Source organism: Eublepharis macularius, chromosome 16 (assembly GCF_028583425.1).
Source record: "Eublepharis macularius isolate TG4126 chromosome 16, MPM_Emac_v1.0, whole genome shotgun sequence".
Classification (NCBI taxonomy): Eukaryota; Metazoa; Chordata; class Lepidosauria; order Squamata; family Eublepharidae; genus Eublepharis; species Eublepharis macularius.
This window is the reverse complement of record NC_072805.1, coordinates 44,357,294-44,371,643: the sequence shown is the minus strand read 5'-3', so window position 1 is coordinate 44,371,643 and position 14,350 is coordinate 44,357,294. Positions and strand designations below refer to the sequence as shown.

Below are 14,350 nucleotides of genomic sequence, written 5' to 3'. Positions count from 1 at the left end.
GCTTGAATTTTCTGTTGTGTGTGGTGGGATAGGGATCTACCCCTTCAAGTTCCAGGGCTGCTGCCAGGCTCTGGGCCAAGCTATTGTTTATTATTGGTACCTTTCCTGATGCCTGCTTAAGTAAGGTTTCTGGGAGTGGTGTGGTAGGGATCTTGACCAAACTTGGATGATGGCTGGAGGAGAGCCTGCTGGCCCCCATGAACAGCCAACCCCGAACATGTTCGTGAACAGGGCCATGTTCGTGGTTGTTCATGAGTCCCTGTTCATGGATGGCAACGAACAATGAACACCATGTTCGGTTTTTTTCTGTTCGTGCCCATCTCTATTCTTGAGTAGGTCAGGGCTGGAAGCAGATTTATAGCCCTCTGCTGCTGCATGATCTCTCCCCCGTGATATCTAATTTTCTGAAAGGTGTAACAGGATGCCATCATGTTGAGTATCTTTCCATCTCCCAAATGACAGTTGGTGAAGGAAGGAGAGGGAATCACATTGAGCCCTATGGACGGCTAGATATTCCTGGGGGAGAAAGGAGGAGGGGATATGGGGCTGCTGCATTCAGTGAAAGCTACCTGTGCTATCTGGCACAGCTTAGAGGCAAAGTTCTGACTTTAAGGCGATAACAAGAGACTTGACCAGCTTCTCGCTTTCTTGAGCCCTGATTTGGCTGCAGCTTCCTATGATGTGTACATAAAATCACAGGGTTGGAAGGGGTCTCCAGGGTCATCTAGACCAACCCCTGCACAATGAAGGAAATTCACAACTACCTCCCCCCCACACCCCCAGTGACCCTTACTCCATGCTCAGAAGATGGCAACACACTGTCAAGATTCCTAGCTGGCCTGGCCTGGGGAAGATTGCTTCCTGACCCCAAGGTTGTGATTGGCCTTACCCTGGGCATGTAAAAAGGGGCCATGAGAACTAAGCACTGATGTAACCCTTCCTGCCCTCCCTCTCATGATCTGCCCAAGTTCACAGAATCAGCATTGCTGTCAGATGGCCATCTAATCTCTACTTAAAAACCTCCAAAGAAGGACAGCCCACCACCTCCCGAGGAAGCCTGTTCCACTGATGAACTGCTGTAACTGTCAGAAAGTTCTTCCTAATGTTTAGCTGAAAACGCTTTTGATTTAATTTCAAGCCACTGGTTCTGGTCCAACCTTCTGGGGGCAGCAGAAAACAACTCTGCACCATCCTCCATAGGACAGCCCTTCAAGTACTTGTGCCAGAGCAGACAACTGAGTCCATCATGCATGATGGTGTACCCAGAATGTGCATGCATTTTTCCCCTAAGTGGCAGTGGCTCAGTTTCTGCAGCCTGGAGTTCACGGGGAGGGGCTCCCCAAAAGTCTTCTACCAGACAAGACTTCCTTAGCCCTCGCGAGGTGGCTGAGTCAGGCATTTTCCAAATTGGAAACCGGATCTTCAAGACTTGAATCATTTCCCAGTTATGAAATCCCGAACACCCAATCTCTATTTGTAACAGAAGGAAATCACCTACCATGGCGATACTGACGGCGTCTTCATATTCTTTCGTAACAACACTGACTAAAGAAGAGGCCAGCAGGAGAAGGATGAGAGGGTTCTTGAACTAAAATGAAAGGGAAAGCGTTTGGATTCACACCCTTTCCTGGAAGCTTGCTGGGTGACCAGCACAAGTCTCAGGGCCAAGCTACACATGACGAATGACACTTGAATGGCAAGTGGATTGAGTTGAGGGCAAGTGAACAGGGAGAAATACACTTGTCATTCAAGTGATATTCGTCATGTGTAGCTTGGCCCTCAGCCTAACCTACCTCACAGGAGACAAGAGCGAGAGTCCAGTGGAACCTCTAAGACTAACAACATTTGTAGTAAGGTCTGAGCTTTTGTGAATCAGAACTCTCTTCTTCTCTTCCTTCTCCTTCTCCTTCTCCTTCTCCTTCTCCTTCTCCGGTATCTGAAGAAGTGAGCTGTGACTCACGAAAGCTCAGACTCTACCACAAATTCCGTTAGTCTTATAGGTGCTACTGGACTTTTGCTCTTTTCTACTGCTACAGACAGACTGACACAGCTACCCATCTTGATCTATCTACCTCACAGGGTTGTTGTGGGGATAGTAGAGGAGAAGGATGTAAGCCAACTTGGGTCCCCACTGGAGAGAAAGATGGAGTATAACTGTGTAAGTAGGTAAATGGGATGGAAGGCAGCATGGGATAGCTCGATTTCATCAGATCTCGGAAGCTAAGCAGGAGTGGTAACTGGATGGATGACCACCATGGATGACGCTGCAGAGGAAGGCACTGGCAACCCCCCTCGTTTGCCTTGACAGCTCTTTGCTGGGGTCGCCATAATTCAGTTGTGACTTGATGGCACTTTACACATAGGTAAGTAAGTAAAGGTAAAGGTAGTCCCCTGTGCAAGCACCGAGTCATTACTGACCCATGGGAGGACGTCGCATCACGACGTTTTCTTGGCAGACTTTTTACGGGGTGGTTTGCCACTGCCTTCCCCAGTCATCTACACTTTACCCCCAGGAAACTGGGAACTCATTTTACCGACCTCGGAAGGATGGAAGGCTGAGTCAACCTTGAGTTGGCTACCTGAACCCGGCTTCCTCCAGGATCGAACTCAGGTCGTGAGCAGAAAAGGGGATGAGAGGTCTTTGGCCTGACTGATGCAAAGGGAATCTAATGTCGAGGCTTCCCCGTTTTGCTCCAGCCCTCCCAGGCACTTTTCTTTGCTGCATTTGAATTAGGCTCGAATGAAATGTGAGAGTCTCAAAGTAGAAAACACTTAAGGGATTTAAGGTCGCTCTGCAAAGCAGCTTAGTTCAATTAACTCAATTAATTAAATTTCCAGCTTTTAAAAAAATCAAATTGTTATTACTTATCCAAAACCTGGCAAAAGGGGGCATACTATAAAGAAGCACATTGACCCTGAATCTGAAGATCGCTCACCTGGTCTAGATATTTCTTCCAGACTGGCTCTGTGTTGTCTACTGCAAATTCATTCCAGCCATGCTTGACCCTGCGTTGCAGCACCGAGAATTCAGATAGACCCGTTTCTAAATCAACCTGGGAGGCATTCAAGAGAGATTCATAGCAGCATAAGTTTATAAGAAAGGCACTTCTAAAACAAAGAATTTATGTGGCATATGTATCGGTTCAGCTCCACAAAGCTGTCACAATAAAATCCTTTTGTTTTTAGCCATAAGACTTTTTGTCATTCTTCGTTTTTTTCATCTCATTCACGATTTTGTTCAGGCTGATCATGAAAATGTTAAATATAGCTAAAACCCTTTGAGATTTTTTCCCCTTGAAACTGTCCCTTCATTTCCTCCCCTGGAAGTTGCACTGTTTGTTAATATTCTTTTCCTGACAGTCACCCCAAGCAGTGAGAGACAGTATCGAGCCTGTCGTGAATTTAAGATTGTTTTTTTTAGGTTAAATCAAGAAACAATGCAATGGCTTTCCCATATCCCTTTCTTCTGGCTGCAGCATTCTCTCTGCAGAGCCCTCTGGGACGCCTTTATGAATTTTACCTGGAATATTTTTGCCAGGTCGTCTCTGTGGCATTTACAAGCTTCTTTGGGAGGAAGGGCTGTTATTTCTTTCTCTTGCTCAACTGCTTTCAGTTCTGATTCTTCTTCAAGCTATAGAGTGAAAATAAATATTTAGATGATGCAGATAAAATGGCAGCTCAGACTATTCCTGGCCTGTGCTCATAGGCTGGAATAACAGGTAGAATGACTACAGCTGATACGGATTTGATTCACACATACACGTCAATTTCTTGTGGATTCCCAGGATTACTGAATGTGTGAATGCTTATTTGTGTCATCCAGAGGTAGAACGCGCACAGTACTTTTCAATGGAGACAGCACACCCGTTCAGTTGTTATATAAATCATGTACATCCCAACCTTTTGCTATTGATATTATTGTATCAATACAGCATGTAGATTATTTAAATATATAACACCAGTTGAAGTGATGAGATCAGGAAATTCCAGGAATGTATGAACCAACCCCACAGCGAGAGCTTTTTTGGCATCTGCATAGAAACAGAAAAGTATTGCTGATTGCTGTGCATTGCTGATTCTGAAAAGTATTATTATTAATAATTATTATTATATTTTAATTAATAATAAATAATATATTATTATTAATAATAATAATATCATTTATAGTCCGCCTTTCTCACTGAGACTCAAGAAGGATTACACAATATGAGATTAGTACAGTCAATTTTAAGGACATTGCTATAAACAATGCCGTAGGGTAAATAAACATGAGTTTACAAAGACGTAGCATTCGTTGAGGTCAGGTAGCAATTTCCCCCAGGCCAGTTTGGCTAGGGATCCTGATGCTGTTTTGCTATCTTCTGGACATGGAGTAGGGGCCACTGGGGGTATGGAGGGGGGAAGGCAGTTGTGAATTTCCTGCATTGTGCAGAGGGTTGGACTAGATGACCCTGGAGGTCCCTATGATTCTATGAAAGGAATAATATCTCTGTCCACAGGCACCGGTTGGAGTTCTCAGTTAGTCTTGCTCATTTTTAGAAACCAGCATTACTGCCTTGGAGGGGGTTGGGATCTGAAACACTGGAACCCAGTACTGTTTGCCAGTGTTCATGCATTCCCCTTCATGAAGGAAGCTTGGGACAATTGTCCCATTGCCCCCTCCCTTAAAAAAGCATGTTCCAAGGACACTTCCTCAATGCAAATCCACCCCGTTCCAGATCTTCAATTAGCCTTGCAAGGGGAGGGGGAGATGTATTTTACCCAAATAACATGTGACACCTTAAATACTAACAAATTAAGTACATCAGACTTTTGGGTCAGTAGGCTAACACATCTACCCCTTTGCCTCCCCGCCCCCGTGAAGCTAATTGTGTGTGTGTGTGTGTGTGTGTGTGAAAGAGACAGAGAGATTTACTTTGGGGTGTGGCATTGAAGGGAGGCATGAAAAAAAAACCCTCTTGCCCCAGTGTGCCAGTCTTCAAAGCAGCTGCCTCGGGCTGCTTATTAAGTTCAAACACAAGATTCTAATCATGAATTTCCCAGGTCATGCCTAGTGCAGCCCTCAGCTATACACCTCTTCCTTGCATTCTTATGTCATTTAGAGGTCACCATGGAGTCTCAACAGAACCTGACACACTGTTCACTTCTCCCTAACAGAAAATGCTATTTCTTGCATGCCAGTCAAAACCCGCCGAAAGGTACCTCCTGATACAGCTGAAGCAAGCAAGAGTAGAATGAGAGTAGATTCTGTCTGAGTACCATACAGGGTGCCAAACACCCTCAAGAGGGACACAAGATTGCCCGAGTACTGATTTTCAGCTTCTCCTCCAGGTCATCCCGGGCTTGGAGGTGGTGGAAAGTGCTGTCAAGTCATGGCTAACTTACGGCAACCCCTGGCAGGGTTTTCATGGCAAGAGACTAAGAGCTAAACTACACAAGACGAATTACACGAGGATGTTCAAGTAAAGGGAGATGCAATGTTTGCCAGGTAGCGTAGTTTGAATATCACCTCTCTCTACAGAGCTGGCAAAGATCGTTCCTCAGAGGGTTTGTTAATTTCCTCTTTGCCTCCCTGGAGACTCTGTCAATTGTTAACAAAACCTCTGAGAAGCTATCTTTGCCAGCTTTGTAGAGAGGTGAAATTAACAAACCTTTTAAGGAGCAATCTTTGCTGGCTCTGTAGAGAGAGGGAAAATTCAAACTACGCTTCCCAGCTAACGTTGTATCTCCCTTCTGTTGCGTGTCCCCGTGTAATGCGTCTCGTGTAGTTTAGCTCTAACAGAGGTGGTTTACCATTGCCTGCCTCTGCAGCTGTGCTCTTCTCTGGAGATTTTCTATCCAATTACTAACCAGGCCGACCCTGCTTAGCTTCGGAGATATGATAGCATCGGCCTTGCCTGGGCTATCCAGGTCAGGGCCAACTTGGGCTTACCAGGGTTGGAAACAAACTTCTCGTTGAGGTGGTGCCTCGTCAAGGATTAGACACATTCATGGAGAATATGACTACAGAAATTAAGTCCAGTCATGTCAACTAAATGGAGCCTCAAGATTTAGAGGCAGTGTTCCTCGGATGTTAGTACTTATGGGGCGGTGGGGGGGAGAGACTGTTGCTTTCCCCAGTTGATTGTGGGCTTGCTGGAGGCAATATTTCCAGCCACTGATGGAATTTGGATGCTGCATGAGATGGAATTTTGGTCGGACCCAGTAGGGCTCTTCTTATCAAAGAGAGAGAAATAGAAGCTGTTACGATAAAACAGGAACTGTAATTCAGTGGCAGGTTTGCTGCAATGGTGAAAAAACTAGCCACGATGCTCAGGTTTTTTCAGAGGATAAAGGAACTGCAGACTGAGAAATAAGGCTATCTGGAGTGGTTTAAAAAAAAATCCTTAAAGCAACTGGAGGAATAAAAGAGAACAACGGGAACAGTAAATATGGTTTCTGTGAGTTGCTTTGAGTGTCAAAAGAAAGCTTCTTTATGGCAACAACCATCAAGTCGAAAGCACAGAACAGCAGGAAGATTTCATGTAGAGGAACATCAGCGGTTATAATGGGAGATGAGAGGAAAAGTCGAATTGGGGTTGTAAAGTTTGCCTCCATCAGTTTCCCAAAGGATCCCTTACTTTTTCCGAGATTTCAGAGCATAACCTTATCATCAGAAAAGAAAGATGCCCCTGGGAGGGTATAAATTGCTTGTGGAGAATCAGCCTTAATCCTGCAAAACCAGCCAAGTTGCTGCTGCAGATAATTCAGCCAGTCAGGAAGTCTGGCTAAAACTGGCTTGCAAGTTGCGGGGGTGACTAATAAAGTTTGGAAAGCTGCAGAGGAGAACAGTAAGCCGTTCATTATCGTTTTTATTTTTTTTGGTTTCTCCTTTCTGCGGGTTGTGTAAGGAAGGAATTAAAATCAGGTTTGGGGATTTGAAGCATCTTCTTTGCAAGTCTCCTAATCTGAAATCCGCTGCTTTAATTCCACATTAAGAGGCTGGAGGAGGCCACAGAGAAGCTGTCTCAGTCAGCACCATTGTGTAAGAGGGCTGCCAAGCCCTCTTGTCTCCCGAGTTGCTCTGAGAACTGGTTTAGACAATGGGCAGATAAGGTCGCCCTGGACTGTGCGTTCTTTGGTTATAGGGCAGCACCTGGACATGTCTGAATGCTGCTCCACAAAAATCCTCTGCCTGTACGAGAGTCCAGCTTGCCAGTCTGTCATGAAACCAAGATCCTTACCAGCCTAGGTGGATGTGGGTGGTTAAGAGCAACCTAGAAAGACTGGGACTCTTGCCTGTCGACCTACTGACTCACGGCAGTGACCAGACAAAAAGTATTGTTAAACAAAGGGTGAGAGATTTAGCTCAATCTCCTCATTTTATGGCCCCTAGGGAATCTAGATACGTTACAGGTATGGCCAAATATCTCACTCATTTGGATGTCCCATCTTATAGAAGAGCTTTCACCCTGGCCCAATGTGAAGTTAATGACCATTGAAGGGAAATATAGAAAGATCCCATATGAGGATAGACGCTGCTGTTGCTCCATTGGTGAAGTGGAATCACTTATTCATATGTTCTTCCATTGTCCTTTCCATCAAGTCTATACGGACAAGTTTATCTCCCCACTCTTAGACACACCAGTTGCAGAGGCAAATAAGGCCTGCCTGGAGAAACTCCTAACTGATGAAAATCCAACTATCTCCAGGCAAATAGCCAAATTCTGTCTCTATTTGGTTAAATTCCATAATAAAAAGAATACATAGTCTCCTGCTTTTTTTTACGATTTTAACTATTTTAATGTCAGTGTTTTAAATATTAGAATTCCTGCGGTTCCCAGAGAACTATATACATTTTAAGATAAGATTTTAAATGCTAAATGCATTTTTTATATCCTTACATTTTTACGCTGGATTTAATTATTTTATTGACTGATAAGGATGTATTGTCATTGTTATGGTCTCTGACCGCAAATAAATTCATTCATTCTGGTCTGTCATGATCATGATTTTCTCAGTTCAGGGGATCTTGGATTCCATTTCCCAGACAACACCAGGCTAGCAGGAACAGAGGAGCTACCCCTTTAGGGGTGATAGTACTTGAACTTTGCATGCAAGAATTCTGGCTTGTCTCTGATGTCTCTATTCTACAGGATTCCTGGCAGCAGGAGAGGAACAGATCGGGGCTCCCCCCCCGCCCCCGAGCCTCTGAAGAATCACTTCCACGCAGAGGAGGCAGTGCTCAGCTAGATGGACCGGTGGTCTGACTTAAAGAAGTCAGCTTCATACAACCGCACTTTTGGGGTAAGGGTTGCGGCTAAGTGGCAGAGCCCTTGCTGTGCATAAAAACGGTTTGGGCTCCAATCCCTGGCAAATCCAAGTAAAGAATCATGGGTAGCATCTCTCGCACACACTCAGCAGCCTGAAACAGTCTCAGAGTGTCTCTAGACAAGACATTTTACACAAGTAGGATCAAGTGAAAGATCATATACTTGTTCTCCCATTATGGATATGCATGCACTGCTAGGGAGACAGAGGACACTTGAAAATAAGACCATACAGAAAGTAAGTCACTTGAGCGTCCCCGTGTAAGATGTCTTGTGTAGGGAGACTCTCAGAGAAGCTTGGATCCCTGATTCTGCCAATTACATATATCCTGGCAGTTTCAAGCGTCAAAGTACATGCTGCATTATCTTCTGTTAGTTTGAAAATATCCCCGTACCATTTGCAAATACAGCCAATGGGGCTGCTTTTTCAAAGATAGTAGAGATAGGGACTCTAGCGCTTTCTTTCCCTGCCTTTTTCTGTTGAAAAAAAGAGGGCACCATTTTCAGGGCTTCCCATGGCACAGAGTGGTAAGCTGCAGTACTACAGCCCCAGCTCTGCTCACGACCTGAGTTCGATCCTGGAGGTAGCCGGGTTCAGGTAGCCGGCTCAAGGTTGACTCAGCCTTCCATCCTTCCAAGGTCGGTAAAATGAGTACTCAGTTTCCTGGGGGTAAAGTGTAGATGACTGGGGAAGGCAATGGCAAACCACTCCATAACAAAAGTCTGCCAAGAAAATGTCATGATGCGACGTCCCCCTATGGGTCAGTAATGACTCGGTGCTTGCACTGGGGACTACCTTTACCTTTAAGGAAAGGCAGGGGAGGAAGGAATGAAAGCTCTCCTCCTTGAAAAAGCAGCCCCATCAATTCCATTTTGGGGGAAAAACTGTTTTCTAAAATGTACAATGCAGCAAATGGAATGTGTCCCCCCCTGGACCCTGATTTATGGGCTGGACCGCGCTTCAGATGTCAGGTTTGGCTTGCTTCTTCCGAGGAACAAAAAATCTTTTCTGCACCCCCAGTTCCTGGGGGTTCTATAGTGAGCTGCTCCATCCCACCAAAGCTTCATACAATTTCCCCATTATGAAATTAATCTGCTGTACAATAGGGAAAAAGTATAGCACATCAGATTCTACTGAATCTGGTCTTTCTGAGATGCATAGAACTGGCGTCAGTATTGCATGGTCCTCTTGATGTTTTTAAAAACTGGGATCCACCGACTCATATTTGTGAAACAGTATGTATACTCAGGACCTCCTGAGAGTTATAACTATGCATCTGGCAGAATCAGGCCACTGTCTTGCACTCTTTGCAAGAATTCAAGTGCTAAGCAAGTGATAGACAGGTGGTCTACCAGAAGTTGGGCACTGGTACTCCTATGGGCTAGAATTAGCTCCCCACCAGCTTAAAGTATCCTGCTTGTCTCATATTGGGATGGATAGGAGGGCATCTTCCTTGGCAAACCTTTGCAATTATTGTATCCCAGGGAAATATGAACCTGCCTAACAGCCTCTTGGAACTCTTCCTCTCTGACCTTTTTATCACTGTAGATAAACAAGAAAAGAAAAATGGGAAAGAGATTTAGTGCAGGAAGCTGCGGAACTGGATTTTGTCTGATTTATTTTTCTTTGTTTTTCTCAAGGCCCCTTTTAAGTCGCAGAGAATCCTGGAGTCTGCATGTGAAATTGAGCTCCCACCACCTTCCTTCTATCAGCACTGTGTGGCAATGCTATTTTTTCTCAATTACAAAAATACGTTTCAAAAACCATCTCTCTTTGACGTCACAGTTTAAGACAAGGGTGGGTTAAAATGGTATTCTTGAAAACTGGGAGTTTTAAAAAAAATTCCAATTAGATTTCGTTTCCAAATAGATTAGTCCTCCAAATGGATCCTCCTAGGATGGTCTCCAAATTTAAACAGGACAAAAACATCACCCAACTAAGCTCAGGGCTCCAGCTGCGGTCTCTAGTGGGCTTGCTTGAGCCCTTGGAGTTTGCTTGATGCCTTCTCATACCTTCCTATACTGGCTTTTGATGACAACCTCAAATCCTCCCATGATTTAGTGGTTTTGGGACCTCCATCTCTCCACGGGACAAAGTGGACAATCTATCAGGAACTGGAGCTGAGCCAATTGGTTTTCCTTGCTGCTGTTGGCCGAGATGCTGACTCTGATTGGGGCCTGGAGATCTCCCAGAATTATAACTGATCTCCAGACTACAAGGATCAGTTCCTTTGGAGAAAATGGATCCTGAGGGGTTAGCTGTGTTAGTCTGTAGTAGCAAAAGAGTAAAGAGTCCAGTAGCACCTTTAAGACTAACCAACTTTATTGAGGCATAAGCTTTCGAGAACCACAGCTCTCTTCGTCTGATGCATCTGATGAAAAGAGCTGTCAACTGTTGAATAGAGATGGGCATGAACCCGGAAAAAAACCAAACCATGCGGTTCATGGTTCGTCAAATTTCACAAACCACAAACCACGAACTTTCATGAACCTGGTGCTGGTTTGCGAACCGGTTTGTGAAAACGTCACAACCAGATCAGAAAATCATCACTTCTGGGTCAGCAGAAGGTCACTTCCGGGCCAGCAGATGATCACTTCCAGGTCAGCAGAAGGTCTGCAGGAAGTCTGTCCCCTGTTGCCTAGGAAACTGATTGGCACCAGGCTGTCTGCAGTGATGAACCAAAAAATGAACCAAACGAGCCAGCCTAAAAGTTCGTGGCAGTTCGTCAGAAATGGGATCTGATAGCATAACTGATTTCCATATGCCACACCCCCTGACATCCTCTATCCTGGCTGTTTTGGACCCAATCCTGGCCATTCAGGGCCAAAATTGGGCCGAAAATGGCAAAAAGGGGCTGAAAATGGCTGAAAATGGTCAGGGTCAGGCTGCTGCTGAGCAGGAGAGTGATTGATCCACCACCTGTCAGAGGCCCAATCCGGGCCGTTTGGGCCCCAATCCAGGCCGAAATGGGCCCAAAATGGCTGAGAGTCAGGTGGGTGGGGCCACCTGTCATGTGACCTCTTTGGGGAACTGCCGGAACTGTGTTCCAGTGCATTCCCCCTCAAAATGAGCCCTGGCTAACTGTAAGTATCAAGACAAATGCTTCCCACAAGATATAGGGCATGGGCTTTATAGACGGCTGAACAAATGGTAACTCAGGTGGCAAGATTAGCATGTTTGCTTTCAAACGGGGCCAGCTGAGCATGCCCTCATTTGCCTACTGCTAGAGATGTAAATCAAACACGATAGTAAAAAGAAGCACAGGAATTAGCTGGAGGAAATAAAACTGCTAGTTTAACTGGGTACAGTTGGCAAGGCACAGTTTAGTTTATTATGTTTAGTTTATTACATTACACAGCGGGCATACAAAGCTTCCAAACACAGAAGAAACATTTGGAAGTAAAGCCAAGAACACCAGTGTCTTCCATCCACAAGCACCAAGCCTAGGTTGCAGAAATTGACATTATGAGATTTTTAGCTTTTCTTTCTCAAAGGAAGTCTCTAGTTGTCATGGGCAAATCTCAGAAACAAACAGGGAAGAGGAAGCCACGCACACGCATAGGTGGGAAATCATAGCTAGTAAACTGAGTTTAGAGAACGGCCCATAATATAGTGGCACATAGGGCTTTTTTCTGGGAAAAGAGGTGGTGGAACTCAGTGGGTTGCCAGCACAGGGGTCAACTCTTGGCAGGAGGTGGTGCCCCTGGTACCACTTGTGCAAGTGCAAAGTGCACGCATGCTCCCAGGGCCAATGACGTCACTTTGGGTCAGCTGGAACAAGGGGGGGAGTTTTTAAAAGTTTAAATCACCCTTGGCGAAAATGGTCACATGGCTGGTGGCCCCGCCCCCTGATCTCCAGACAGAAGGGAGTTTAGATTGCCCTCCACGCTGCTCCAGTGGCGCGGAGGGCAATCTAAACTCCTCTCTATCTGGAGATCAGGGGGCGGGGCCACCAGCCATGTGACCATTTTCAAGAGGTTCCGGAACTCCGTTCCACCACGTTCCAGCAGAAAAAAAGCCCTGGTGGCACACGCTGTGTGCATTGAAGGATCTAGATGCCATCTTTAGCATCTTCAGTAGTCAGGAAAGTTCTTTCCTTACCTGGGGTCCCTAGAGGTGGTAACTTGAAAGATGAAGACTTGCAGAGCCAATCAAAGCATCAGAAAACGAATCACCTTCTTTGCCTGGCTCTGGGATCCCTGGAATTTTGTCCCCCAGTCCCCACCGCCCAAGTGATTCTGCCCAGATTCAATTAAACTTATGTAGCCATTTAGATCAATCACCTTTCTAAGGCTGTCTTCCAAAACAGGGGGCATCGCATGCAACATGACCCCCAACTCTTTTCTTCCAGAAATTAATTAACTGGGCTTGGAAAATGATTTCGCACCCAGTCCTGCACCACTGCTGAAACTTAGCCAGTATGATCTGAAGCACCAACGAGAGGCTTACTGGTAATTTGCAGGCAGAAATAATAAATACTTTGAAAAGAAATCAGCCAGTTGGAACACGCCAGAAGCGAAGCACAAATGCACAAAAGAGTCAAGAAAGATGATCACAAGTTCACAACTGCCTTGCTGGATCAGGTCCAACTCCACAAAAATGTGGGTTTCTGCGTCCCCAGCCGGACGAGTGGTTGGCCAGGTGTCCGCCAGGGTAGAAGGGAGACAACGGTCCCTTGTGCAAGGTACCAAGTATGCTTGGAAGGCACACCTGGATCTTCCGTTTCACATCTGGTGATGGCATAAAGGAGTCCAACAGCTGGCCGAGAGACAAACTGGCATTCGGATAACAAGAACAGCTGCAGGGCTCAAGAGGGATGTTAACAGCATACCAGCCTCTAAAAAAATCCTTACCTCTCCTTCGAGGTCCCTGCTGCTCAAGGGATGGTACTTCTGGCTCAGTCGGAAGAAGGAACCTTTGGGGAAGTATTTGGAAAAGTGCTTTGTTACCATCTTGGCTCCCACTGCAGAGGCAGACAAGCAGCCAGCCACAGACGCTCCCCTCTGCTTCTGCCGTGGCTGCTGCCTTGGCTATTGTTTCCTGGTGAAGGCTCACATTCTTTTGCACTCTGAGGATGTCGCTAGTAGGGAAAGGCGACCAGTGAGTGTTACCTGACGCCGCGGAGGTGAGGCTCCGCCTGCTGCCAGGAACAGGTGCTTGGCTTGGGAGAGGCTGTGTATTCCTGACTCAGGCCTACTCAGAAAAACTGAACGTACCAGAAAAACCCCTGACATTATACTGGACAGAGTCTACAGTAGATGTTTTAGTTCCTAAATTGCTAGCAGGCTCAAGAGTAAAAAAATTACCCATTTTAGTCAGGTTTTTAGTTCAGGCGATGAGAATTTGGGCAATTGATAAGAAATCAGCCTTTTTGTAGTTTACGTATTAACCCTCTCTGGCCTGAATTCTTCCTTTCTTCCTCATATTTTCAGGTATGTTTGTTGAACCCTACTTAAGACTTATAGGTCAGAAGAGTAGAATAAGAAAGAAAGAAAGAAAGAAAGAAAGAGAGAGAGAGAAAGAAAGAAAGAAAGAAAGAAAGAAAGAAAGAAAGAAAGAAAGACTCAGTTTGTTTGGCCAAGCCAAGGAATATTTGCAGGATTTTTTCTGGTTATATGACTAGAAAACCAGAATGGTTTAGCGGTGAGTGTTTGACTAAGATTGGGGACATCTGGGTTCGAAGCCTGACTCTGCCACAGAGTTCACCATGTAACCTAGGGTTGCCAACTCTGGTGAAATTCCTGGAGACTTTAGGGGGTGAAGCCTGGGGAGGGATCAGACAGATATAATGCTATAGAGTCCACCCTCCAAAGCAGCCATTCTCTCTAGGGGAACTGGAGATTATTTGTAATTTCAGGATAGCTTCAGGCCCCACCTGGAGGTTGGCAACGCTAGGTAACTCTTTAGGCCAGTCACACTTTCTCTCTCTCTCTTTTGCCAGTCCCCTGCTGAGTTTACCTGGCAAGCCGGGCGGTGAACGTGCCTCCTGGGGTGTGCTCTTGCGTGTGTGCAAGGGAACCACCTAAGGTAAGTTTCAAAC

The 14,350-nt window shown here is 45.6% G+C and overlaps 1 protein-coding gene across 1 annotated transcript in view; it reads right to left on the bottom strand.

Moving 5' to 3' along the window:
* The window catches only part of ATP2C2 (ATPase secretory pathway Ca2+ transporting 2), a 51,874-nt gene extending 38,522 nt beyond the window's left edge, over positions 1-13,352 (bottom strand). The window contains exons 1-4 of the mRNA XM_055000239.1: positions 13,164-13,352; positions 3,521-3,631; positions 2,937-3,053; positions 1,499-1,588 (exon numbers count right to left, since the gene is read on the bottom strand). Coding sequence (XP_054856214.1) covers positions 1,499-1,588; positions 2,937-3,053; positions 3,521-3,631; positions 13,164-13,262 — 417 coding nt within the window. The 5' untranslated portion in view covers positions 13,263-13,352. The remainder of the gene's footprint in view (positions 1-1,498; positions 1,589-2,936; positions 3,054-3,520; positions 3,632-13,163) is intronic.
* Positions 13,353-14,350: the final 998 nt, after the last annotated feature.